This window comes from Alexandromys fortis, unplaced genomic scaffold, assembly GCF_014885135.2.
Source record: "Alexandromys fortis isolate MF-2015 unplaced genomic scaffold, M_Fortis_MF-2015_v1.1 scaffold_2_1_26212458, whole genome shotgun sequence".
Lineage (NCBI taxonomy): Eukaryota > Metazoa > Chordata > Mammalia > Rodentia > Cricetidae > Alexandromys > Alexandromys fortis.
The window spans coordinates 102,623-128,903 of NW_026067930.1; the positions used below are offsets into that span (position 1 = coordinate 102,623).

The window sequence follows — 26,281 nt, forward strand, 5'->3', positions numbered from 1 at the left end:
GGGGGGAGGGGGGGAGGGAGCAGGTCCACCTTTTAAAAGGGAACATAGCAAACGTGCACAGGAGGAGCTCCTAGTGACCACAGTGAGGACGGATCCTGTCAGGACCCCAAGGCCAGTACAGGTGCCTGCATGCTAACATCTGTCTCACTGACACACAGGATACCAGGTCCATTTTTAACACTGACAGCCTGTGGTAAACGCTCATGTGCCACTGCAAAAGCAGGGGGCCCGGGTGGGAATTTTTCTCTCTAAAGCTAGTTTTAGTGACCCAGGACTTTTTCCTGTACAAACAGTTAATTTCCTGGGCTATGATCTCATGTTAGTTGAAACCAAGGTGGAGAGTAAATACAGAATATTAGCAGTCTGTTACGTCAGAGCAGGAGACAGTAGATTCCTGAGTCTGCTGTTGGAGCAGACACATTGCCTGCTGTATGAGGCTCCTTTCTTCTCAGTGACTGCTGTCAATAAAGAAAGTTTGTGGGGGATTAATTTTATGTAGATTTTGGCTATGAGAAAAGGACTTGACTGAATCCTTTTCACGCCATGGCTTCACGGTGTGGGGGGAGGTACCCAGTTGCCCTACAGGAAAAGTCGGTTCATACACTGCATGGATATTATAGAAGGGAGAAATGCCATGAGTTCACAAGATTTTTACAGAATTGACAGTGACTTATCCAAAGGACAAGTGTGCCCGTAGCTCTGCAAAAACAGGTTCTCCAGGTGGACTGAGCATATACACTCCGTGGATAGTCAGATAGATCTGCCAGCTGTCCGTTTACTGTATAACACTTGTGGCCTCACTCATGTGGGGACTGGCTTTGGAAAGCGTTGACTAGCTTGCATCAATAGCAGCGGCCCTATTCGCCCTATATCTACGACAGCAAAGGAGGTGGAGACTAGGACCACAATTTGAGATATTTTAAACATATTGACCTGAAAGGGATGCCGGCCAACCATCTCCCTGGTGACTAAGGAGTGAGTGGTGCCCTGGCCCCACTATGAGGAACTGCAGAGGGAGGGGGAGCAACTCTCATGGACCCTCCTTTCTCTCCTCCCACTCCTATGTGAGCACCATTGAAGCTGGATCCCCTTTCTCCATAAGCTCACTGGCAGCATCCTCAGGGCTCAGCAGGAGTTTTGAAGGTGAGCCACAGGCTCTGTGTCAGTCACTAGAGCCTGTCTGAACCGGAATCACAGAGCAACTGCAGTCCCTCCGTAGATACACCTGCCATCCCTGACCTGCATATGTGTGTCAAACTGAGGAGAGTTACTGCACTTTGTCATGGAAATAGGGTAATTGTGGTTACACGCCATCCTCTGCATACAGTTCCTCTACGACCCTCCTGGAAGTTGGCACTTGTGATTTGGGCTCTGCTGTCTCATCTGAGCAAAGACAAATAGGCTTCTTCTCGAAATCAGGTGGTTGGCTAGAGTCAGGGCTGGGGGCAGTGAGCGCCTCTTCTGTTTCCCTGTGTTCACCCAGAGCTGTGAACAAGGGATGTACTTCTCTTCCCTGGTTTTGCAGACCTGGGATGTTTGCCTCTTGAGTGACTTCAGATGCCCCATTTTTCACATAGTCAGTTGAAGGACACCTGTCCCTATTATGTGATGTCCCTACTATGTGATTCCCTAGAGAAAGGGAGACGAGAAAAGAGGTGGACATGTTTTGGGCACCTAGTACAGTGAGTGTCCAGCATGTTTGAGTCCATGGTTGTAATAACCAGGGTACCTAGATGCCGTGGCTGCAGAGCCCTCTGAGGTCCACTAGGTAGTGCTGGTGATAACCCTCTTCCTCCCAAAGCCAAAGCAGGGTTACCTCCCTTTGCATTAAGGCCACACTCCCAATGGCTGCAGTTGCATCTGGAGCAAAAGTCTTTTCGGCATCCCCACCTCTGGAGTGGCAGCCACACTGCATGACATTTTTTGTCATGTCACTGGTCTGGGATCCATTTTTTAGCGTTATCTTCAGGAGGTCCAAGTGAGATAGTTTCTCCTTGTTTCCCTAGAGGTTGATATTTTTAATTCTCTCTTTCAGGCAAATCTGTAAACTGTCCTATTGCTCCATGTTGACTTTCCTCATGATGTATTAATGTTCTGGTTCATTCTCTGCTCTGAGACCCCCTTCCAGGCTGTCACTCAGCTCTCTGTGAACATTTTTTTATTTTATTTTATTTTTTTAATTAATTTATTTATTTATTAAAGATTTCTGTCTCTTCCCCACCGCCGCCTCCCCTTTCCCTCCCCCTCCCCCAATCAAATCCCCCTCCCTCGTCAGCCCAAAAGCAATCATGGTTCTCTGCCCTGTGGGAAGTCCAAGGACCACCCACCTCCATCCAGGTCTAGTAAGGTGAGCATCCACGAAACTGCCTAGGCTCCCACGAAACCAATACGTGCAGTAGAATCAAAAACCCATTGCCATTGTTCTTGAGGTCTCAGTAGTCCTCCTTGTCCACTATGTTCACCGAGACCAGTTTTGACCCAGGCTTTTTCAGACCCAGGCCAGCTGGCCTTGGTGAGTTCCTGATAGAACATCCCCATTGTCTCAGTGTATGGGTGCACCCCTCGCGGTCCTGAGTTCCTTGCTTGTGCTCTCTCTCCTTCTGCTCCTGATTTGGACCTTGAGATTTCAGTCCGGTGCTCCAATGTGGGTCTCTGTCTCTGTCTCCTTTCATCACCTGATGAAGGAAGGTTAATATTCAGGAGGATGCCTATATGATTTTCTTTGGGTTCTCCTTCTTATTTAGCTTCTCTAAGAACCCGAATTATAGGTTCAATGTCCTTTATTTATGGCTAGAAACCAAATATGAGTGAGAACATCCCATGTTCCTCTTTTTGGGTCTGGCTTACCTCACTCAGGAATTAAATCAAAGAGAACCTGGAAACAACCTAGATGCCCTTCAATTGAAGAATGGATGAAGAAAGTATGGAATATATACATATTAGAGTACTACTCAGCAGTAAAAAACAAGGACTTCTTGAAGTTTGCAGGCAAATGGATGGAAATAGAAAACACCATCTCTGTGAACATTTTAATGATCTGCCCCTGACTGTGAATTTCTCACTGTCAGGCTGAATCCTTGGTGATGGAGGGAAAGAGACAGAGCAGGGGAGTGTGGAGAAAGAGAACAGCAAAAATAACTTTACATTTGATAATCTTATTGGTTCTGTGTGTGTGTGTGTGTGTGTGTGTGTGTGTGTGTGTGTTAGTGCCTGGTTGTCTGTGTGTACTCCACTTGTGTGCTGTGCCTACAGAGATCATAACAGGGTGTCAGCTCCTCTGGACCTGGAATTACAGGAGGCTGTGAGCTACTCGATGTGGGTGCTGAGACTGAACTGCCCAGACTCCAAATAACTTCAAGGTAGAAAGTATGGTCACAAGAGTTTATTGTCTGATGGTAAATCTTGGCTTGGGCTTGGAAAGTCTCTGAATCCTGAGATTTAAGCCATTACCTCTCCCAGTAGCTCAGTATCCTCAACAGAAAGTCACAGCGCTCCCTCCATATTAACACAATCGCTGCTGTCTGTTATAAACCAGGAAAGTTCTGGATAATAAGAAATGCTGATTAAGCTCCAGCCCGATGTGGAAGTAAGCGTGTTGGCAGCAGTAGTGTGGATCTCTCAAGAGTGAGGATGGCCACCAAGCTCCAAAGGACACACGAGTGGAATGGAACCTGTCCTGACACAAGGGTCGGTTGGCCTATGAGGTCCAGCCTTGTTTAAATCCCATGCAGCATGGAACAAAGCAGACCTGTTCCACAGTTGTTACACCTGTTGTTGACTCAAATTTCCTGTCTGCAGTGGGCTTTGGCTCCTCTATGCAAGGGGTCATGGGAGCCAGAGAGTCTGCCGTGAAAGCTCCTGGGCTTTCTCAGAGGTTCTGTGTGATAGATCTGAGCACAGAGCACCAACGTGAGGCAGAAGTATCCACATAGACAGGGGGCTACACACTGTGCCTGCCACCATCAGCAGCGCTGTCCTCTTCAAATATCTGGGACAGGGACATTCTGCTGAAGTGCAGTAGGGGATGGGAAGGGGGTTGCTAGGGCACTGGGGAGGCTTGCCAGAGCAGCAAGGGGCTGGGGGTGATCTGTGGAGGGCTCCCCACTCCGCGGTGGTGTGTCTTCCCCCATGGGAGTGTTGAGCTGAGGTCACTCTGTTGACTCAGCAAGGTGGGCGGGGCTGTGGGTGGCACCCTCCAAGTGTCCATTCCAGTGTGTTGATTGGATCAGGGCTGCACAGGTGAAACTTTTGCTTTCCATTTCCCAGCTGAGTTCATCAGGCCAGAGGCCACTGCTCCTTCTGACTCAGATGTGCAGCTGGTGACCGGATCTACACAGCCTAGGCCATCTGGATCCTGGACAAACTCATCCCTGCAGAGACTCCTTGGTAAGCTGAGCCTCTTTGGCTGCTCTGCCTCCTCATCCTCACAGTTTTACCTGGGGAAAGAGAGATAATTGCCTCATTGTAGAGATGAACCCAGGGAACTCAGGCATCATTGCCAGCCCAGAGTTTAGAAGAACCTGCAGCCAGGTTGGCATCTGGATCTTTCTCTCCGCACTAAACACAAGAAAGAATGGGCAAACCCTCAGATGGGGTCAGCATGTGGTCTGGGGCTCAGCTCAGGGGCTAGGATGCCTAGAGGTCCAGACAGCAACTCCTGACAGAAAGCAGATTCTGGGCGCCCAGCAGCTGGGGAAATGGAGAAACTGAAGGGTGTGGAGGAGGGCAGGAGACTCAGAACTCACTGGTCCTTGAGAGCATCCTGATGGTAGACTAGGACTGTGGCTGCCTAGACCAGCTGGGGACAAATGCTGACTTGGAGATACAGGAAGCCCGGAGAGTGTGCCACCAACTGTCTCTGAGTATGTATCTCTGCCATGCCATGGGGAAACTGAGGACCTAGGGAGTGGGTTTTGCTGAAGAGTCTGTGAAGAGGCTAAATAGGTGGGTCACAGACCTGACCTACTGGGCCTCCTCTGACCCCTGTCCAGTCTGTAGGGAATGGAGGAGAGAGAAATGGTTCCCTGTGTATTAGCTGGGGGAGGGCGTCAGTGTTGGGGCAGGAAAGGAAAATGTGAAAAATCAGGTAAACATCTCACTGAACTGTGTGTTAACCACAAGGTCAAAGATCAGACTTCAGGTTTGTGTGGAGGGAGGGGTTTTAGTCCCCTGTGCCCGTCGAAGAGGAGAACGTTCTAGAAACATTGGGAAGATAAAGTGAGGGGAGGAGGAAGAAGAAGAAGAAAATTAAAAAGCAATTACTCATTATCTTTGAATGACGCCATGTCCTCAGAGATTAAGTGACTCTGTGTCCAATAAATACCTCCCAGAGCCCAGATCAGGGGCACTGTGGGCTCGGGACGACAGTACCCACTTAGATGGATCTGGAACCAGCATTGGGCTACTACTGGGATCATGGCTGGCACTGGTGCTGGCCCAAGACTAATGGAGAGAAGAACCCAGGAAAACACTGTGTTCAGTCCACAGAGGGAATGCAGAAGCCAGCCGGAAAGAGGAGGCCTGGGAGATTTCAGTGGGTGGAGGATGCAGGCATCTTATGGGGAGGAACAGCCCAATACAGGCCTGAAAAAAAAAAAAAAAAAACAAACTGGAAGTTGTTTGAGGAGATTAGGAGAAGAGCCTGCATTGGGCTGGGGACCTCTGTGATAGGTTCAAAGTCCTGAACCTGACCCTGGGAGAGAATTAAGGATTCTCTCAGAGAGGAGCGTGCTGTCCTCACCCCTTCTGCCCAAGTGACGAAGTCAGGCAGACACCGGGAGATGCTGTGTTGAGAGCTCAAGCACTGATGGAGAACACAGGCTCTCAGCCTGGGACTTCAGTCGGCCAGGAGCAGGAAAGGACAGGCTCACCCTCACATTTCCTGGGACATAACCAGGGAGTCACTCATCCTAGAAGACTCACTGTCCTGCTGGCCAGATGGAGGGCTTAATACAGGTAGAGCAAGACAAAATTTTATATAATTATTCATTTTTTGTGGTACTGGGCTTCAATCCCAGGGCTTAGGGCCTGCCTGGCAAGAACTCTACTGCTGAGTTGTCCCGCCTGCCCAGACTCACACAGAACTATAAGATGCATGGTGCAGACACTTCACCAATGCTTACTGTCGCCCGAATTTCCTACTCTTCAGATGACAGCCTCTGAGGTCCTGTACCTGTGAGGCAGGAGGGAAGTGGTAGGGACTGCATGTCTTCCACACACCGTGCCTTTAGCAGATGCCCCAAGAAACCCCTCAGGATCCTTCTTGTGCCTTGTTGGTCAGGAACAAGTCACTTAGTCACTGTGTTATTGACCTCAAGTCTGAGAAAAACCAATTGTGTGTGGAGGACTGTGGGGGCAGTGGGTGGGGGCAGCTATTGCACACAGTAGGAAGTCAGAGATGCCATCTTCCTGGGAACACCCCATGCTTAATAGAGAAGAGAACCTTTGGCTATGCAGGTAGGGACACCTCACAGCTTTCTTCCAAGAGACAGAAGTGACTTATCTCTGTGAAGTTGATGTCCTCCAGCCCAAGGACCCAGGGACACACCTGGGTCATTCAGTGACCCTGGAATGGTTGTTCCCAGTGGTGCAGAGGGTTCACCACAGAGATCCAAGACTGGAGGGAGGGTAGACAGAACCTTCATTCGGATCTAGGCTGCGGGTGGGTGGTGCTAGCGGGAATGTCTGGATGTATGTGGAGCAGGTGAGGGCCAGCTGTGCCTTGGAATCCCTCCGTATCCTGTGTAAGGAGACCTGAGGAAGAACCCCCCAAGGTGTACTTGACCAGGAAGGGACTTCATTTTTTCTGCCATAGCACAGGGATTCAATGTGGCCATGTGACTGTAACACGGTACCTGCAAGGATGCAATTTACAAGAGAGATATTTACTGAGCTCCCTGGAGGAGGCTGGGATGTCTCAGAGCATGGCCCAGGCCTCAACTTTGGTTTTTGACAGAATATTCTTATTACACCAAAACAAGATGTCATCACAGAGTAGGACAGAGTAAGAATGCAGACTCCGTGCTCTCTGCCTCTTCTCAGAGTCCTAAGCCCCAGCCTGGCTGCTCAGGCCCCTGAAACAGAGCCGCTCTGTTGATGGTACCTGGTATTGCTCAAACACAGTTCCCACCCACGAGTAGTCGCCAGAATGTTCTTCCCTCTCTCCACTTCCTGTCTTTTTCACAACTATGTCCTCAGTGTGTCCCACTTCCCTTGGAGCCCACAGGACAGTAGGCTTCTTCCCAGGCTGGGGCGAGGGGACAGGAGGGAGCCAGAAGCCTGGTTTTGTTAAATAGCAGCTATGTGATTCAGGGAAAGACTGAGCTCTGTGAATTAAGTCACTTTGACTCTTGGCAGCCACCCTGAAGGGAACCGTGGAACAACGAGAGATGTGGTCACCCGCCTCTCCTACAGTTATCCCCACTTTAGCCCAACTGTGTTTCTTCTTCCTAGAGCCAGGACATCCAGTGAGCTGTCAGGAAAATCCCTCACTGATCCTGTGACGGGCGACCAGGATCCAGAAGCACTCATGGCCTCTAGAGGTAGGCATGACCCTCGACCTTGCTGCCCTCTGCTCTTATCTGCACACCAGATAAGGATGAGGCCACCAGAGACCAAGGTGTGTGCCCTAGCTCTAAGTCTCTAGGGATCCATGTCCTAGCCCTGTATGGGGACATTTGAGGGGTTACTTTCCCTCCACCTGTCCTCTCTGCTGTGACCAGGCGAGTCCTATGATGTAGAGGACAGCAGGGCACGTGGCGCCATCATACCTCCCAAAGTCAGCGTGGTTCACCAACGTGGTAGACTGATTGTGTAATTTCCAAATATCCAGAGAGGGCAGAGCTCCCATCAGGGAAGAAATACTTCTGCAGTCTCGTCCAAAGCAGGTCATCATTGGCTCTGTAATCTACTTAGACATATTCATTATGAATATAAGATAACTCCAAAAACAATACCTTGCTGTGTTCAACACACTCTGATATCAATTCTGTTCCATTTTCCAATGTTGCACTTTGACCCAATAAGCTAGTGTCAGAGGCAGAGAAAGTCACCTTTGGAGGCACAGATGTGGCAGATGCACAAGGTGGATGCAAACCAGCCCTGAAGTTTCCCCTTCCCCAGTGACACCTCCATATATATCTCCTTCCCACGATATGTCTCACAATACCACGGACAGATGGAGAACAAAAGTCTGTCTTTCCTCTCAGCTCTGGGCGCCAGTGTAAATGAGGAAGGTGAGGCAGGTTGGTTAGCGTGAGGGCTCTCTGCCTGCTTTGCAGTGGGAGCAGGCTCACACTAAGTGCAGATGCCTCTGCTGCTGTGTTTGTATGAAAAGTAACAGAAGGGAGAGGGAGAAAAAGAGAGAGAGGAGGGAGTTCACCAGGACTGTGTATTGGGGACTCGGTTTATATTGCTTCATTGCAATGGCTTCATTCCATGTAGACTCTACCTATAAATTTAGACACAGGGCCTCACGACTACTGCATAGAAGCCAAAGGACACAACACCACAACACTGGTGAATCCATCAGCAGAACGGCATGTGACAAACGCTCATGGCATGACACTAAGAACCTTGTTCTCCATGTCGCCTCAGCCCCTCTGACTTGTCTCTAACTTCATTCTTTGTTTCACATAGAGAGCAGACTCTTCACCGGTGAAGCCCCTGGGCACCTCCAGAACACTGCAGGCAGAGGTGGCCTGCATCGCCTGATGACCGAAGATGGAGCCTGGGAGGCCTTTGTATCCAAGGCCAAGTTGCCCAGGTTACCTCTCTGGGGTGCCCCATCACTGCCCCCAAACCCCTTCATGACAGGTTCTCCTGGGCAGGCACACACACTTCAGACAGTCCCAGGAGATGGAGTCAAGGGCATTCCTCCACAATCCTCAGAAACAACTCTAACACGCTGTCCCTGGCAAGCAGCTACATCAGATTGAGGGGACATGGTACCCACAGGGGAAAGGGTCATTTCACTTTTGATTAGTGGATTGTAGCATGTAAGACTTGTGTAATACATGGGCATGGACATGCCTGTCAAGGTCAGATGGCATTATTCTTTACTACTAATTTGGCTGAACTTGGGCAGAGCCAAAGAAACACATGGATTGGTGACAGCTACTAAGCCTATGCTTAAGACTGGGAGACAGCTGCTGACCACCGCGCACATGTGGTACCAAACTCCTAGTCACAGTCTGCCAGGAAAAGTCATGTTCAGCCACCCCTCCTCAATAAACCAACCAGAATACCCAAATTGGTTGTAAAACGGGTAACAGTCATATGGGAAAGAGGAAGACCAGGGTATGTCTCCTCGGGTCTGTCTTTGGGTCCTGAGTGAGATTAAACTCTGAATAGGATGCAGAGACATGAACTTGGAAGTAGTCCTGGTCAAAGACTGGTCTGGTCTTTAGAATCTTCCAGATTCGGGATGCTCAAGTTAGATGGTCTCACGGCTGAAGTGCTCAGGTGAACACACCTGTCTGGCAGGCCAGGGCTGTAGAGGACATTCCAGCAGCTGAGGAGAATGAGAAATCTTGTCTTTGGGGAAAATGATCTCTCTGCAGACACACAAAGAGTCCGTGAATGAAGGGGGCATTGATGTCATTCGGGGTTCTGTGTTCATCTGCAGACTCCCCTCAGCACACACATGGTGGTGGTGCTAGTGGCAATGAGCCAACCCTCAGCACGTCTGTCTAGAGGTGATGGCGTTTACCTGGTAGTTAAGCACAATTTTGCAATGTCCACCGCTACCTTGCCTTTCAGGTTGACTGTGATGGGACATGTGCAAACGTGTGTGTGTTCATGTGTGTGCAAGGTGTGCATAAGTACATGGAGAGGTCAGAGGATAGCCTGAGCTGTACCTTAGGTACTGTCCTTGTTTTTGAAGCAGAGTTTCTCACTGGACTGTCATTTGCCAAGTAGCCTGGACGACATGGCCAGTGAGTCCCAGGGTCTACCTGTCTCTGCCTCCCCAGCACTGAGATTACAAAGCCATCCCCGGGGTCCGGCTCTTTTTACTGCTGTTTGAGGGATGGGACTCCAGCTTGCATACTCACACGGCAAGCTCCTTCCCCACTGAGTGTCTCTCCAGCCCTTATGGTGACTCCCTCCTACTAAGGACAACAAAGTTTCTCTTTGAAATACCTAATATCACCCACCAAAGTGGAACTTGTGCACCTTTAGAGTTCCTATTGGGTGGTGACTGGATACATAACTGCAGGGGGCTGTGACCGCCTGTTTTACACAGACGAGAGGCATCTTTCTCATGCACTTGACCTCCGCTCTTACAGGGATAAGGCAGTGGCCCTTCACAAAGTGCTGAGGGACCTGACAGCACTCTTGGCCCTAGCAGACAGAGACAGACTTCAGAAAGACCTGCAGGGCAGGAAGAGGTTTCTGAAAGAATTTCATCACCTGAAGGCAGAGGTGGAGGAACACATCAGGCAGCTCCACGCCCTGGCTGACCACGCTGAAGCGGTACACAAGGGCTGTGCCATCTCCAACGTAGTGGCTGACTCCTTCAGCACCTTCTCCGACACGCTGGACCTCTTTGGTCTGTTTCTGGCACCAGTGACAGCAGAGGGAAGTCTGATGCTCTCTGCCACTGGCTTGGGGCTGGGGGTAGCAGCTACCATGACTAATGTTGCTACTTCCATCGTGGAGGAAGTAAGCAGGTTTTCGGATGAAGTGAAAACCGGTCACCATGATTCAACTGGCATGGATATGTTGGAGGCTGGAGCAGCCGTGGCCAGGATTGCCAGCAAGCTCCCTCAGGCTGCCAGAGATATCACCAAAGATCTTGAAGCCCTTGAGCAACACATGGATGCCCTCAGGCTGGTAAGAGCCAACCCTCGCTTAGAAGAAGATGCCAGGATCCTCGCCAAAACAGGAAAGATCCCCGACCAGCGTGCTAAACAGGTGAGGGCCACCTTGAGAGGAACCCCTCTGGCGATGAGCGATGAAGCCCGCCTCAAGAGGGCCACCGCTGCAGGTGTGTCTCTCTTGCAAGATGTGGACAGCCTTGTGAAGACGTCAAAGCATCTGTACGAAGGGGCACAGTCAGAGTCTGCTGAAGCTCTCAGGGAGCTGGCTGAAGAGCTGGAGGAGGCGATGGGGAAGCTCGAAAAATTCTACACCACTCTGCTTATCTCCCGGTTAGTCTCCCCATCCCCCAAAACATGCTGAGGTCAGAGGATAGGAACTGAACAGAGATGGGGACTGTGGAGACACTGTTAGAGGGGAACAAGAGTCCAGCCAAGTCCTTGGGACAGAGACGCAGGCCTATGGCTGATCATGGAAAGTTCGTGTGCACAGCAGTGGGTTAAGTGTGTCCAACTGGAGCCTGAGACAGGGACCAGAGGAGGTGCCAGGGAGGGACTGGAGAGAACAGCCTCTGGACTAAACATGGAAGAAGCCAGTTACCAAAAAGACTGGAAAGCTCTCCCCATCTCAGCTACCGGAAACAAAGCATGAGAAAGAAGAAGCCACAGAACTCAAACCCAACAGAAGGTGTGTGCTAGGTAGATAAGCCATGAGCCCCCAGCCCTGTGCTTTGGAGCCTGTGCCTTCCCCAGCTCCCCAGTCCATTCCCGTCTCAGGCATGTCTTCGTGCCCTAAATAAACTGCTCCTGCTGTAACGACCTCACTGTGTGTATTTGTCCTGGGCCATGAGAACCTGGAAGATTCGGGAGGTATCCTAGCTCTCCATGTTTCCTCTAACAGCTGGTGAGCCAGTCAGGGGTTAAGCACAAAGGTTCCTGAACTCGTCATTAGCAAGGACACCAGGTGCAAGTGCTGTTCCCTCCTTCCAGAAGCTCAGGGACTCCAAGGAAATCTCCCTCAGGTGGCTCCATGTGTGGGAACACTCCTCTCCTCCCACCTCTCCCTTCTGTGTGTGTGTGTGTGTGTGTGTGTGTGTGTTTCACGGAGATGGTGCAGCCAAGGTGAACAGTGTGAGTGATCCCTCTCCTCCAACTGGGGCAGTAAGGGAACTGGTGGCAGGACAAAGCAGCACAGGAATTGACAGCAAGTCCCAGGCCTGAGCTCCGCGTTGAGAGGCAGCAGCTGCTCATTGCTGTAGTCAACAAAAAATACAACTCTCATCTCAAGCGGGAAAAGATATAATTGATTGTGGAACCAGATAGGAGTGACCATGGCTCAGGAAGACAGATTTAGATGACCCCAAAGTCCATCTTCTGACATGGTAACCATTTCATGAAGCTTTTATAGTAGCAGACAAAGAAAGCCATAAATGAACACATTTCCAAGATAATTGGGAAGACATTGGAGAGGGCTCAATGTCATCTGTGGAAGGTCTTAGTTTGTGGGCTGGAGGAAGCTAGTGGTCTGCTGTGTTAATACATCTCAAGTGCTTTTTATCTTAGTCAGAGAGTGTTAAATCCAACACAGCAGTGGCAATAAGTGGATATTCAGGGGACTAAGAACAGTCAGAGACCAAGTATTATTAGGTCATGATCGGTAACATTCCAACCTCCCCGCTGCTATTGACGTCCTCATGAGCTAATTAGGATCTTAGAAGCCTCGGTTGGGATTCCTTCTGGACACTTCCATTTGTACCATCCACATTTGCTCCTGAGCTTGGAGCCAGGGTCTGTGCCCCATGAAGCCAGGTGAGGGATGGGGAGGAGTTTGTATAAGAAAGAGGGACAGAGCCCAGCAGAGATGGCAAGTGATCCATTGAGGGTCCCACAATCACTGGTGGCTGAGACCACAGAGACTCATCAAGCACTGTGAGATGAAAGGGTTGCTCCTCTGAGTGGGTATTAGAGATGGCAGAACAGAGGGTGGCACCAAGAGAGTGGCTTGTCTGAGGCGTCCTCTGGATCATCAGCTGCTCAGAATGCGTGACCCCACTGCCCTTCTCAGCCTGGGAACATCGGTCCATAGCTTGCCTCTGGTTGGGACTGGGGACTGGACACACTGCTAAGGACCACTGTGTCCCATCAAACTTAGTCGGGAGAAGATTCTTCCATAAGTCGGGAAATATCGGCCCATCCCCACAACCACTGTAAAGAGGACTATTGCCCCCTTTTATAATCGTGATTTAGGCAATGGGCAGGGTCACAGGTTCATCAGCCTGTGGCTGAACTGCATCGATGTTATAATCTGGGTGCTTTTTCCACTCCCTCGGAAGTCCGCACAAGAGACTGCCAGACATCCTTAGATGTGTTGTCGAAGGCTGCTCGTTCCTTCCCGGCTGCCCAGATTCTCCAGACCGCATGACTGATGACTATAACACCTCAGAGGGAAGGTGGCTGTTCTGGGTGCCCTCTGGGAAATGGGGGAATTGAGGGTGTGAATGGAGAGAGCAGAGAACCCAGAGTCCTCCCATCCTTGTGTCCTGACCACGCTGGAGTTCCCTAAAGTGTTGCCATAGGAACGGATGGTGGCAAATGTGGACGCGTGAGATACAAGGAGCCCAGAGACTGCACCGTGAATCTCCCAGTATGTGTGTCTGTGCCAGGATCCATGGTGGAACCTGAGGCCCAGAAATGAGTGTCCTGTTCTGGATTCTAGAAGGAAGGAAGTCAGTGGATGTCCAGCCTGCACCCCCTGGCCTTAGCCAGCCTCTCTTCAGTCTGTGGGGCAGCAGAGAGAAGGCCAGGGTTGTTCTGTGTGCTGGGTGGGAGAGAGTGCCAGCCTGGGGACAGGGAGGGCAAGGTGCACAATCCTGTAAACAGTGCATAGGCTGTGTGTTTGAGAGATCAAAGGGCACAGTCAAGGGAGGGACAAGCTGTGTGTTTATACAAACAAAGAGCATTCTAGAAACCTTGGAATTATTTAAAAAAAACACACAAAGTCAGAATCAGCTGTGTGACACCGTGCACAGTACTTTCCTTCTCAGAATCTCTTTTTCGTCAGATAAACAGAGTTAGGATTGTCTGCTCTGCTCACCCCTAGCAGGCACTGCTCTCCTTGGTAGCTGGGTGTCTGGCACACATGCCACAGAGGCCATGGGAAAGTGGGTACCAGATAGGAGCTTGTCTCTGATGCTGGAGATGCTCAGAGGGAAGAAACCAGGCCCCAAATCCTGCATCCCGATAAGTCAGAGTCAGGGTATAGATGGGGAAAATGTAAACTGTTTTCACTTGAACTAATTTAAACAACATCCCACACAGTGCACATAAACGCAGGCACACACAAACTTCCCAGTCAGTCTTAGCTCCACAAAGCTGAGTTTCAGCATTTGTCTCATGGGCCTTCAAAAGGTTTCTTTCCTAACACTGAACTTCTGAGTCTGGGTGGCAGAGCAGCTCCTGGAGTTGGTGGACTCTGGTTGAGTGGTTGAGTGGTCTAGTTGTGTGACTAGTCTTGGTTGTCAACTTGACTACGTCCGGAATTCAATTAAAACCCAAATATGGGGCCACCTGTGAGGGGATTTTGCTTAATTTGAAGTGAAAAGATGTACCAATGAGCTGGATCTTATGGTGGGAAGACTCTTCTTTAACACAGATCTCCTGACGAGAGAAGCCCTGACTCTAATCTAGACCACGCCTTCTGCTGGAAGCCTATATAAGGTCGTGGAAGCAGGAAGCTGGTGATCTTTGCCTCCTTGGTTTCGCCTCACTAACAAGTCGATCCCTTTACCGCATTACAGCCTCCTTCTTCAGGATTCCCACATCCAGCCTTGTGGACTGAGCAGCGTCTGGAGTCTTCAGCCTTCCATTCGTAGGCAGCTGCTGCTGGACTAGCTGAGCCGCAGCCCGTGAGTCATTCTAATAAACCCCTTTCTATGTAGAGAGATGGATTCTGTAAGTTCTGCTACTCTAGAGAACCTGACTAGTACAGATGTCACTTCTCCCCAACTTTCCCTACTTGGGCCTAAAGCAAGCTTCTCTGACCTGCACCTCGCACTCCAGCACAGGTTTCCATGGACTTGCTCTGCTGTCTGCCTGCTGCACATGTGGGTGGCTATGGCCCCACCTGAGCGTATTACTGTCCTGGATGGTTGTTGTTATCTGTCCTACAAAACTCTACCATCTTCCACAGCCAACAGCTACAGTGGGGATGTGTACCCAGAGCTGGTACAATCTTCCAGATATTTAAATTGGCCAGTAAGTTAGCTTTAAGATGCATCTCTGTATTAACGTGACTTTTTTAAACCTTTGAATGATGAGATGGCTCCATCCCCGTCACCTTAAGTCCTAAGTCCCTTTTAGCATTACTGAACAGGAAGAATGCTGGCCCTGAGGAGCTGAATCTGGGTTTCACTTTGGGGAGGGGACTTGAGAATACCTGCCATGTCTAAGACTCTGACTGGTTCTTAGGTCTTTTGAAATATTCTTTCTATTTCATTATAAATTGGTGCAAATATGAGAAGGCTTGAATGGGGGGAGGGGCACAAACCTGGGGTTCTAACACTTGGATGAGGCAGGTCTAAGATTAGGAGTTCAAGGTTCTCCTGGGCTACACAGTGAGTTTGTAGACAGCCTAGGCTACGTACACACTTGGAGGGTTTGGGCAGAACACTTATCTGTCAGTTACAAGGTCAGAGTGCAGTCCTGAGAATGAGCCACCAGTATCTTCAGCTCTTCCCACACCAACAGGTCATTCACTCTCATTTTGGTCAGGTCCCAGGAGGAGCTGATGCCTCAGACCCACACTGCTAAACATGTTTCTTTCCTTCCTCAGCTTCCAGGCAATCCCAGTGCAGTGCGTGTTTCTCCTTTTATAAAGTTGTCCCCATCCCCAAAGACTCCTGAGGACTGGTCAGAATGAAGGAATGAGTGTCCTCACACACTGCCTGTGTTAACGCCCCTTAACCCAGTCCTTCTACTCCTACAAATGTCATAATGAAATAATCTCAAATGCAGGCTCTAACAGGCAATGAGAACATTCTTTGTATCACTATTTACATAATGATTAGGATTACCACAAAGTCCAGGAGTCAGGGAGAAGAGCAGGTGTCAAAGACACACACAGTAGGGCTGGAAACAGGCAGGACTCCAGGTCCTGATAAGGCAAAGATATTGCAGAAGCAAGGAGGGTGTGGTCCCTTGGAATCAGAGGATCCCAGTGCATTTACTAATATGGGGGCCTGGTACTTGACACAGGCAGTGCTGTGGAAACAGAAGAACCATTTATAACACACACAGACTATGATGCACACATGTAATATAAAGAGGGGGGAATGCAGTTGTGTCTTTAAGACAGTGGAGTTTAGTCATCTGCAAGTGAGATATGGATTATCATGTTCTGGGTTCAAGTCCTTTCTCTATCAACACTGAAAACACACTCATATTAGCTAAATACATGCCTGTACCACCTCCTTGACATGGATTCAGAAGATCTCGACCTACTAAGGCATGTGTAAAGACTTCATTATGTATGTGTAAGGAGTCAGAGCATCAAGAACAGTAAGCATCCTGGCTTGGCATAGGAACGGCACCCATGATGCCTGGTCTCTAGGGTGTGGCACTACTTGAGAGGGATTAGAAAGTGTGGTGTTGTTGGAGTAGGTGTGGCCTTGTTGAAGGAAGTGTGTCTCTGAGGGTGGGCTTTGAGATTTCAATAGCTCAAGACAGACCCAGGGTCTCTCACTTCCTGCTGTCTGTGGATCTGTTTGTAGAATTCGCAGCTATAAAAGCACCAGGTCTGCCTGCATGCCACCATGCTCCCAACATGAAGATAAATGGACTAAACCTCTGCAACTGTAAACAAGCCAAATGTTTTATTTTATAAGAGTTTCCTTGGCCATGGTGTCTCCTCACAGCAATAGAGCAGGGACTAAGTCAGTCAGTAGAAGAAATTACAGCCAGGCAGTGGAGGTGCATGTCTTTAATTCTAGCACTCGGGAAGCAGAGGTACATGGATCTCTGTGAGTTTGAGGCCAGCCTGGTCTACAGAGTGAGTTCTAGGACAGCCAGTGCTACATGAAGAATCCCTGTGTCAAAAAACAATTTCAAGAGAAAGAGAGAAGAAGGAGAAGGAGGAGGAGGAGCACGGTGGTGGCGCACTCCTTTAATCCCAGCACTTGGGAGGCAGAGACAGGTGAATCTCTGTGAATTTGAGGCCAGCCTGGACTACAAAGCAAGTTCTAGGACAGCCAGGACTGTTATACAGAGAAACTCTGTCTCAAAAAACCAAAAAGAAGAAGAGAAGGAGGAGGAAGAAGAGAAGGAAGAAGAAAAAAAAAGAGGGAGAGAGGGAGGAAAGAAGGGAGAGAGGGAAGGAGGGGGGAGTGAAGAAGGAAAAAAAGGAAGAAAGAAGTGACCATCAATAGAAACATGGTGCCCACACCCAGGTGGCTACCAGAACATTCCTCTCCATCTCTCAGTCTATGTGCAGGGTCTTTGTTTCTCCACAGCTGTGTCCTCAGCTGCCACCTTCTCCACTGTCCCAGCATGCCGTTAGTCCTCCTCCTTGCCAGGACAGAGGACAGCAGGGCTGGAGCCAGAGGACAGGCTTCCTTAAATAGCAGTCACAGAGTCCAGAGGAGCAGACATGCTTTGGGTTCAGCTCTTTCTGCCCTTGGCAGTCACCATGGAGAGACCTGTGGGTCACCAGATCCCTGGTCACAGAGCTGTCCCACAGGTTGTTATTTCCTCCTGTAGCCTGGACACCCGGTGAGCTGTAAGGAAACCTCTCAGGATCCTCTGAGTGACACCAAGACCCACAGCTGTCATGGACTCCACAGGTAATCAGTCTGTTCTCTGCTACTGCTCATGGCCTAGGACTCCAGGGCCTCCCTGCTGAGGCCTGCTGAGGAGTCAAAGATGCAGGAGGAGAACCCCAAGGGGGAGCAGAGAGCTCCCCAGTCCTCGGTCAGAGTAGCCCCCCTTCCTGGCCTTGTCTTGGGGTGCATTCTCAGAAGTCACCTTCTCAATAACCAGCCTGAAAAATGGATGCCAGGATGGGGGCAGGGAGAAAGGGTTGAGGGAGAGAAAGGGGAGGAGTTGAAGGAGGGAGGGAAACAAGAACGGAGGGAACAGGAGACAATAAGGTTCAGATGGGAGGCAGTTCTAGCCCCTCATGGAGACTCGCTCTCAACTGGGGCCCTGTCCCTGAGGAGGGAGGCCACCCTATCCAACTCAGGCACCCACCTTTCCTAACTGCCTGAGCAGGAAGTAACTGCACCTCAGTGAGGCCTTGCCCAGTCCATCTCTGTCACCTGGAAACTCTCACCTCAAATTACCTGTCCTTCAGGGCCCAGTGTCCCCATGTTGTTCTGGGGATCAGAACAAAATACAGGCAGGCTGGTGCATGCTGCACAGCAGACCCTCCCTGCTGGTAGCCTTCTCTCCCTGGACCCCAGTAATGCCAAGGAATCCAATCCCCCTTGCAGGCTGTGTTAGGCACCTGCCCTGCACTGCAGGACAAGAGCTCCTTTACCAGGTCTGCCTACCTAAGGTGGGGCCTGATGGTGTCCTTTCTCATTCCAAAGAAAAGTCTGAACTTGAAGCTGAAACCCTGAAAGAAACTGAAAGAAAAACTCCACCCACAAATGGCTCCTAACCAGGAACCACCCTACACCCAGGAACCACCCTATACCCAGGAACCACCCTACACCCAGGAACCACCCTATACCCAGGAACCACCCTACACCCAGGATCCACCCTACACCCAACACCAACCTGATCCACACCAGTCCCCCAATCTCTGTGTTCCCTGGCTTCTCCTGGCCTCAAATCCCAGAGATCCACCTGCCTTAACCTCCCAAGTACTGGGATTAAAGTCATGCATCACTGTGCCACCTCCATTTCCTTTTAAAATTCTTCTATTGGCTCAGTAGACCATTCATTCATTCATTCATTCATTCATTCATTCATTCGCTAAAGGCTAGCTTTTTAAACTAGTGTTACTCAAAGCTGGAGAGACGGACCAACAGTCGAGAAAACTGGCTGCTCATCCAGAGAATCCAGGTTCAATTCCCAGCACCTGCATGGCAGCTCACAAGTATCTGTAACTCCAGTCCCAGAGGATCTGACATCCTCACATAGACACACTTGCAAGCAAAACACCAGTGCATACTTTAAAAAAAAAAAAAAAAAAACTACTGTTACTCACTTTGATTATATTTTGACCAATGAGAATAGACTTATTTTGCTTACAATATTGTATGATTCGATCCATCCTGGCAGGGAAACAGGGTGGGCAACTCATATGATGGCACACACACACAAAAAAAAAACAGACAGCAGAAACAAGAAAAGAACAAGACAAGGCACCCATCAGCCCCAAAGACACATCCCAGGTGCCCACCTGACTCCAGCCAGGCCCCACTTCCCATGATGCCTCAGCTCAGTCTTTGAACCACGCATTCACTCCCAGCACCCTTGCTCTACTTATATCTGGACGCTCCTCACAGACCGCATAGGGAAGGGCGGATGATCTCATACATATTTATTCATCCACTGGGGTGAAACTCGGGATTAATAATTAACCATTCCAGTGTGGAAAGTCATGTTTCGACTGGAGAGTGGCTCAGTGGTGAAGAGCACTTGCTGCGCATGCAGAGGACACGGGTTCAGTTCCCAACGCCCACATCAGGTTCACAGCAGGCTGTAACTGCCACTCCAGGGGATTCAAGGCCCTCCTTGGGCCCCAGACACACACATGGTGCATAGACATGCGTACAAGCAGGCAAATATTCCCATACATAAAATAAAAATCAAGGGGAAAACTTACATTCAAGGACCGTGACACAGGCACACAGTTAAGTGGAGGCCATCATTAGAATTTCCCTCCTACTGGGGATGGGGGACTCACTTCCTGCTTGTTCTGGCCTGAAGACAATACCTATCTTTGCAAAGCACCATGGTACAACTCTGGTACATTGGTCTTCTCGGGATGACATCACAACGTGACACTGGTTAGGTGGCTTTAAAAGAAAAGACTTCTCTCACTGCCCAAAAATCCAAGATCCTCAATCAAAGTGTGGCAGGTTGGGCCATCGTGAGCATCTCTTCCTGGTGGAGAGAGGGAGCCTGTACCTCTACCAGCCCATGGGCCCTATATGTGTCTGGAGAGAGGAAGAGAGGCAAGGGAAGGGAGAAAAGGGAGCGGGTGTAAGATAGAGGAGGGAAAGGGAGGGAGGGAGTGTCTTCCTCTTGCTATGAGGCACTGACACTGTGGATTGGGGACCTCACTCATGGCCTCACTTATTTCCATTGCTTTGTTTCCTTAATGGCTAGATGTCCAAATACAGTCGCCTGGGTTGGGGCTTTTACAAATGAGTTAAAGCTCACAACTCAGCCTCTATCCCTAGTGACACCAAAGTATACCTCAAGGGACAGATGCTCAGAAATATTTAACCAGCGTCTTCCTGATGTCATTCAAGTTCTCTAGCAGGGTTCTCTAACCATATTCTTTTTCCAACCAATCTAGAGAGAAATGAGTTCGTTGAGTCTATGGTTGGGTACCTCCTGGACACGAGGAGCACAGAGGTCCTGCAGCTCATGCTGAGTGAAGAGGAAGCCTGGAAACAGCTTGTGGAAGAAGCTGGTTTGTCCAGGTCACCTCCCTAGGGATGCTAGCAAAGCCACCCAGAGCCTTGTGTCACTGGCTTTTTCTGGGCAGGAATTCTCTATGCAGGTAGACCAAGTAGTTAGTGTTCAGGGTGTCCCTTCTCAGTAAATATTTCCTCAGTACTAATCACTAGCAGAAGATGGCCTCTGGTTGAGGGGAGATGGCAGCCACAGGGGACAGGATTGTTTCTGCCGCTGCTACTCCTGTGTCCATAAGAACTTAGTTTCTTTCCTTCTGCTTCATTTGGAGACCATTGAATTTCATAAGAGGATGCATGTGGGGGGCTCAGCATATGGCTAGCGTGCAGTATGTGCCCAGCAGTTCACTGAAAGTTGGCTTTTGAAAAAAGTTTTGGTTTTAGTATTTGTGGTGTGTGTGTGTGTGTGTGTGTACATGCATGTATACTTCCTGCACTTGAGTGAGCCTATCTTACAAGCTCTCTCCCTCACTCAGTCAGTCTCTCCTGACACAGGGAAGAGGAAGTTGCCTTGCGTGAAGCTCTCGCTGAGATCGTTCCAGATCCTGATGTACAAGATGAAGAGGACAAGATGGAGAGGTATGCAGTAACAGAGTCAATGAAGCTTTTTCTCTCCAGTTTGGAAAAAAGAGAGACTAGGGTAAGGGGACTGTGCATAAGAGCTTGAACGGCATCAGGGAGAAGCTGTTTGAATGTGTTTCTGAGCACCTGCCACGGGAGGTATTTTAATGGTGTCTTTAGAGTGAGTTGAGTCCCTAAACACATCTGGAAAAGTCCTAAACACAAGTGAGTGTTTTTGGACATAGAACCTTTAGGAAACCAAGGTACTACAACTAAGCAAGAGTCTGAGTGAGGTCCCTAAACCACAATGTTATCCATGAAGGCCAAAGGGACATCAGGCCCCTCAGCTGGGAGCCACCAAATGTGGGTGACATACACAGTCTGAAGGGAGCAGCCATCTCCCCGGTCCCTTTAAAAACAATTACCTTTATGTATCCAAAAGTCATCAATTTGACTACACTGGCTGACCAGAGAGCACCAGGGTTCCTTGTGACTCTACATCCCCAAACAGGGATTGAAGGCCAGGTCCAGCACCAAGTTTTTCTATGTGGACTCTACAAGACTGAGCTCAGGTCCATGTGTTTGTACCATGATAGGGAACCTGACTAAATATTGAGAATCAAAGGGAGAGTGTTCTCACAACCTGACTTGGTACGCTTGCTAAGCGTGGGCAGGTCAGGCCTAGCATAAACAGGAAAGACATGGAAACCCAAGGTCTAGCTATACTGGGGAGACAGTTTAGATAAGCTTGAAGTTTTCTCAAGAAAAAAAATTCTTTGTCTACCTAAGTCTCAGTGTCCAGAAGTTTCTTGGGCCTTGATCACATATACAGTCCCAATGAGAGTCCTGGGGTCTCCCTCCCTCCTGGAGTCCATGCCTTTAGTGTCTAGATCCCCTGGAGGTCAGAAATGACAGCAAAATCGGACCACACATCACCTTTCTCAGGCTGGGAATTCTAGCAAGAGCTAGGGAACCTACATGTTGTGTTTTCTCAGTTTTGCCTGCCGTGGAAACACTTGCAAGCACAGTGAGGTGCCATGGGGATCCACTCATGGTTCTTTATCTTCTGCTCACAGCTGGAAGGGAACATTGTGTGCTGGGTTTTGAGGGGAAGGGTCTTAGTTGTGAGCAGCCCCACCAGCTCAGGTGTGCACACAGCTGCAGGGCAAAGAGACATCAGCTTCAAAGAATACCTGTGCAGGGTTTGTCTCTCAGGGGTGTGCAATTTGCAGACTCTCAAATCACAAGTTCCGAAACAAATGTGGACATCCCTGACCAGCAGGTCACTGTAGGGTAGACAGGTCAGTGCCCAGTAGCTGACACAAGGGGGAGTTTTTTGGGGGTGGGAAAGTGTTCTCTTCAGTGAAAACTAACTTCCCTAAAATAAAGGGTTATTTTTTTCTCTAACCTCACTTCTCTGTGTTTTAGAGTTCCTACAGAGAAGTATTTTGGTAGTGATAACATTGGCCTTGAGGGGAAGCCATCTTTATTAAATGTCTATCAATAAAAAGGTGTGATAAATGACTAGAGATGACTCAGGAGTTAACACTTTGTGCTCTGCCAGATGGCTGAAGTCCAGTTCCTAGCATCCTCATGATGGCTCACAACTGCCTGTAACTCTGGGTCTAGAGATCTAATTCTTTCTTCTGCCCTTCATGAAACCAGGCCTGCACATGTTACACACATATCTGCAGGCAAAACACTTAAATAAAATAAAAATTAAAAGAACATATTAATATGGTTTTTAACTCATTGTGTCCTTAACAATTAAAATCACCATCTATAGCTCAAACCTGCTCCTCAATGAAAGAAAGGCCCTGTACAACCGGCGCACTCTCCTCCACTTCACTCCCAGCAGATGCTCTGATTGCCACAGGACAGATCTTTGCAAACTCTATTCCTCAATCAGTTGGCCTCTCCTGTTACAGGGACGAGGAAGATGACTTACGTGATGCTCACAGTGAGACCACAGTGGATAGTGATGTAGATGATGAAGACGACCTCCAAAATGCCCTGCAGGAGAAGGAAAGCTTTTTGAAAGTTTATCCTCAGGTGAAACGGGAGCTTGAGGAGAGCATCAGGAAGCTCCACGCCCTTGCAGACAAGATTGACAAGGTGCACAGGGACTGCACCATCACACAAGTGGTGGCCAGCTCCACCGGTGCTCTGTCTGGGGTCCTGACAGTCCTTGGTTTCGCTCTGGCACCTGTGTCAGCAGGATTCAGTCTGGGACTTTCAGCCACAGGCTTGGGGCTTGGAGCAGCAGCGGCTGTGACGAGTGTTTCCACAACCATTGTGGAAGCCGTAAGCACGGCATCGGTGGAAGCTGAAGCCAGCCAGCTTCTGCCAAGGAGCAACGACACTGAGAACGACATTAAAAGCAACAACACTGAGAAGGTCATTAAAGAAGTTTTGGAGAAGAACACCCCCAGGCTTATTTCTGCATCTAAGAATTCCTTCCGGAACCTGGAAGGCATGAGGAAGAACATTGATGCCATTAAGCTGACCAAAGCCAGCCCTCGCCTGACAAATAATGCCAAGCGTCTAATGACCACAGGGAAGGTGTCAGCCCGAAACACTAGACAGGTGAGGAAAGCCTTTGGAGGCACTGCTCTTGCAATGACCAAAAGAGCCCGGATCATGGGTGCAGCCACTGCAGGTCTCACCCTTGTGCTAGATGTGGTCAGCCTCATACAAGAATCAAATCATTTGCAGGAGGGTGCAAAGGCAGAGTCTGCTGAAAAGCTGCGGCAGCAGGCTCAGGAACTGGAACAGAAGTTGCAGGAGCTCATCCGGGTTTATGACAGCCTGACTCAGTGACCTCTTCTTCAGTGCAGCTCAGAGGACTGGGGGTGGGGTGTGCAGGACAGAGCCATGGACTCCGCAATGTATCCTCTTTATACCAATGCCATAACAGTGGTAGTGTCTGTTAGAGGAGAGGCCACATCAAGAGAAAGGAAGCCAGAACACAGAACACAGATGGGACAGGCTTGTTACCTCCCACTAGACTCCACCTCCCTCTTAGATCCAACAACCTCCAGCATCCCACATAAGGACCACGCTCCCAAGCTGGGAAGAACATCCAAGGTCTGACGAAGCCACAGCATGGCTGCTCCCCAGTCACACCCACCACACTGCTCCTAACTGAGGCTCACCATCCTCACAGGTCCCTGAGCTGCCAACTTTCCCACTGCTTTCTGATAGAGACTATCTCCTCCTTCCTAGTTCTGCCTAATTCTGTGTTTATTCCAAATATTTCCAAATCTTACAATCAAACTTTGGATATGAATTCTATTTCTTTCTTCATGGTTTGGTCACATGGAGTGATGGGTGCCTTTGATGAAATACTCAGAGGGTAGAGAGGAAGGAATGCTGGGAACATCATCTGCACGGTCATCACAGGTTCTTGGTTTTATGTGCCAGCCGTGGACACTACAAGGAAGGAGAGGTGACGGGATATGGCTGGTGAGTTCTACTCTCTGCAAGCAGACTCTTAAAGAAATCACAAGGCTTAATTCCTACTGAAGTTTCAGATCTGCTGCCATAATTGGATGAGATCTGCTGAGATGCACATGGAGGCTCCACTTGGTCCATAATATCTGAAGAATAAACTTATAAACACCGACCTGGTCATGCTTTGTGTATTTTCTGTAAATGATATCACATGTTTTCTAGATTGTTGACTACAGAAAGTTGATAATTGCCTCCTGATTCTTATCATCTCCTCTTTTACAGACTGTTTTCTTTATTGTGGTTTAACAAGAATATTTCAGATTTATAAGAACCAGTTTCCTTCTTTTTGTTGCCACCCCTTCTGACCACAGATGCACCCTGAGGCTGCAACAGTGAGCAGGGTCCCCTCCTCCCTTGCAGCTCAAGCGGCCTTCTTCCCAAGTTCTGAACACTGGCCTGAGAGCTGGCCTGTGTATATTCTAGGTCTTGTCCATTAGAGGAACATTCTTGTGTTCCACAGCCCCTCTGTCTTTCCTTGGACTGGCATGATTGGTTAAGGGAGAAAGCTTGATGTGGATGCAACCATCTCCCTGGGGGTGGAGAGCAGTGACAACGAAGTCATGGGCAACCTTGGGAAAGAAAGTGATCTGCATCCTGAGCTGCCTAGTACTTGCTCCTCAGTGTCCAAGTTCATGGAGTCCTCTCTACTGTTGTGCTCTTGTGCCCAGGTTAGCGAACGCTGTGCCAGCTGCTCAGGCATTTGTCGGTTAACTAACTCAGGAGCCATCACCAGAGCTCACCACATCCTTGACCTTGAACCCTGCACTCTTTCCTGACTCCGTCAGTCTGGCCCAGAGCAACACACATCACTTGAAGAGCCTGTGCCTTTGTCACTGCACTCTTCCAGGCTCTCAGGACTCTCAAAACAACTGCACCATAGCCCTTTCAGTGAATGACCATTTTAGGTGTCCAGTGTCTGTCCACATAGCTCCCTGCAGCTTCCAGTCCATGGTCACTTCACCTCCAAAATTCTGCCCACCTAGGAACACACCTTCCTTTACGAAAGAGACAAACAAGCCATGGTGGGTATGGGGGAGAACTGAGATGGCCTGTTGTCACTTCTCATAGATAGGGCAATGATTGGTGAAAGTATTTTAGTAGGTATCCAAATATTTTCAAAATAGAGATACATTTAAAAAGAACTTAAGATGAATGTATGTGATGTAATATGTGTCTCAGGTGTTAGAAGTGCTATTAACAAAAGAAAGGCTATGGGAAGAGACCAGTAAGGGACAGGGGAGATGGACAGGGTGAAGGAAGGACAGCACAGAGGAGGAGCTGTGACCAGGTCTGTCCTGCCCAACACAAGTGACAGACAACAGGACTGTGCCTGCAGCTGCTGCCCCTGGGGTCTGTGTTCAGTCCAGGCACCAGGGGTGTCCTGCATGTGGGAAGATAGGATGGTCCTCATGATGGGCTGTGACTCCTCAGCCACAAAAAGGGAAGGATTCATGGTGTCCACAGCATTGCAGATGGCTGTCACTGGCACGTGCTCAGTCAACACAGAGCCAACTGTAGCGGGTGTGACTTCTGATTCTGGTTATAAAAATGATGGATATGGAACTGGAGAGATGACTCAGTGGTTGGGGGCACTGACTTTTTTTCTCCAAGGGACCTGTGTTTAAGTCCCTGTGCCCACATGGCAGCTAACAGCTGTCTGTAACTCCAAGATCTGACACTCTCTCACGGGCTTGCCTGTGGGCAGAATACCAATGCACATAGAACAAAAGTAAATAAATTAAAAAG

General features: G+C 49.3%; 4 protein-coding genes across 9 annotated transcripts in view; all 4 read left to right on the plus strand.

Annotated features, from left to right (window-relative positions):
* The window catches only part of LOC126503455 (apolipoprotein L6-like), a 120,239-nt gene extending 95,586 nt beyond the window's left edge, over nt 1–24,653 (plus strand). Inside the window, exon 4 of the mRNA XM_050145159.1 lies at nt 24,189–24,653. The gene's annotated coding sequence lies outside the window, so the exon portion shown is untranslated. The remainder of the gene's footprint in view (nt 1–24,188) is intronic.
* The window catches only part of LOC126503452 (apolipoprotein L2-like), a 120,239-nt gene extending 95,586 nt beyond the window's left edge, over nt 1–24,653 (plus strand). For 2 of the 4 annotated variants that reach the window (XM_050145153.1, XM_050145152.1), the window contains 3 exons: nt 20,344–20,470; nt 20,957–21,040; nt 22,951–24,653. In XM_050145153.1, the coding sequence (XP_050001110.1) occupies nt 20,344–20,470; nt 20,957–21,040; nt 22,951–23,842 (1,103 nt within the window). In that variant the 3' untranslated portion in view covers nt 23,843–24,653. Of the gene's footprint in view, nt 1–14,579; nt 14,723–17,550; nt 17,654–20,343; nt 20,471–20,956; nt 21,041–22,950 lie in introns of those variants that run through there. The other 2 variants (XM_050145150.1, XM_050145151.1) reach the window with 2 other exon arrangements.
* LOC126503458 (apolipoprotein L3-like) overlaps nt 1–24,653 on the plus strand; it is a 96,851-nt gene extending 72,198 nt beyond the window's left edge. The window contains exon 5 of one of the 2 annotated variants that reach the window (XR_007592302.1): nt 23,995–24,653. The gene's annotated coding sequence lies outside the window, so the exon portion shown is untranslated. Of the gene's footprint in view, nt 1–23,957 lie in introns of both variants that reach the window. The other variant, XR_007592301.1, reaches the window with a different exon arrangement.
* On the plus strand, nt 4,221–11,637 carry LOC126503453 (apolipoprotein L3-like). Of its 2 annotated transcripts, XM_050145155.1 has the most exons (4): nt 4,221–4,386; nt 7,455–7,541; nt 8,638–8,764; nt 10,287–11,637. In XM_050145155.1, the coding sequence occupies exons 2-4, from the start codon at nt 7,529–7,531 to the stop codon at nt 11,179–11,181; spliced, it is 1,035 nt and encodes a 344-aa protein (XP_050001112.1). In that variant the 5' UTR covers nt 4,221–4,386; nt 7,455–7,528; the 3' UTR covers nt 11,182–11,637. The 2 variants fall into 2 exon arrangements, with proteins under 2 accessions (XP_050001112.1, XP_050001111.1); XM_050145154.1 differs by lacking the exons at nt 4,221–4,386; nt 7,455–7,541 and adding an exon at nt 8,153–8,234.
* Nucleotides 24,654–26,281: the final 1,628 nt, after the last annotated feature.

Excerpts from the sequence above, each read along its gene's own strand:
- LOC126503453 (XM_050145154.1), top strand. The coding sequence starts at position 8,177 with ATGGAGAACAAAAGTCTGTCTTTCCTCTCAGCTCTGGGCGCCAGTGTA. Across the intron at positions 8,235-8,637 it reads CGCCAGTGTAAATGAGGAAG|AGAGCAGACTCTTCACCGGT; the intron begins GTGAGGCAGGTT and ends TGTTTCACATAG. Across the intron at positions 8,765-10,286 it reads TCCAAGGCCAAGTTGCCCAG|GGATAAGGCAGTGGCCCTTC; the intron begins GTTACCTCTCTG and ends CCGCTCTTACAG.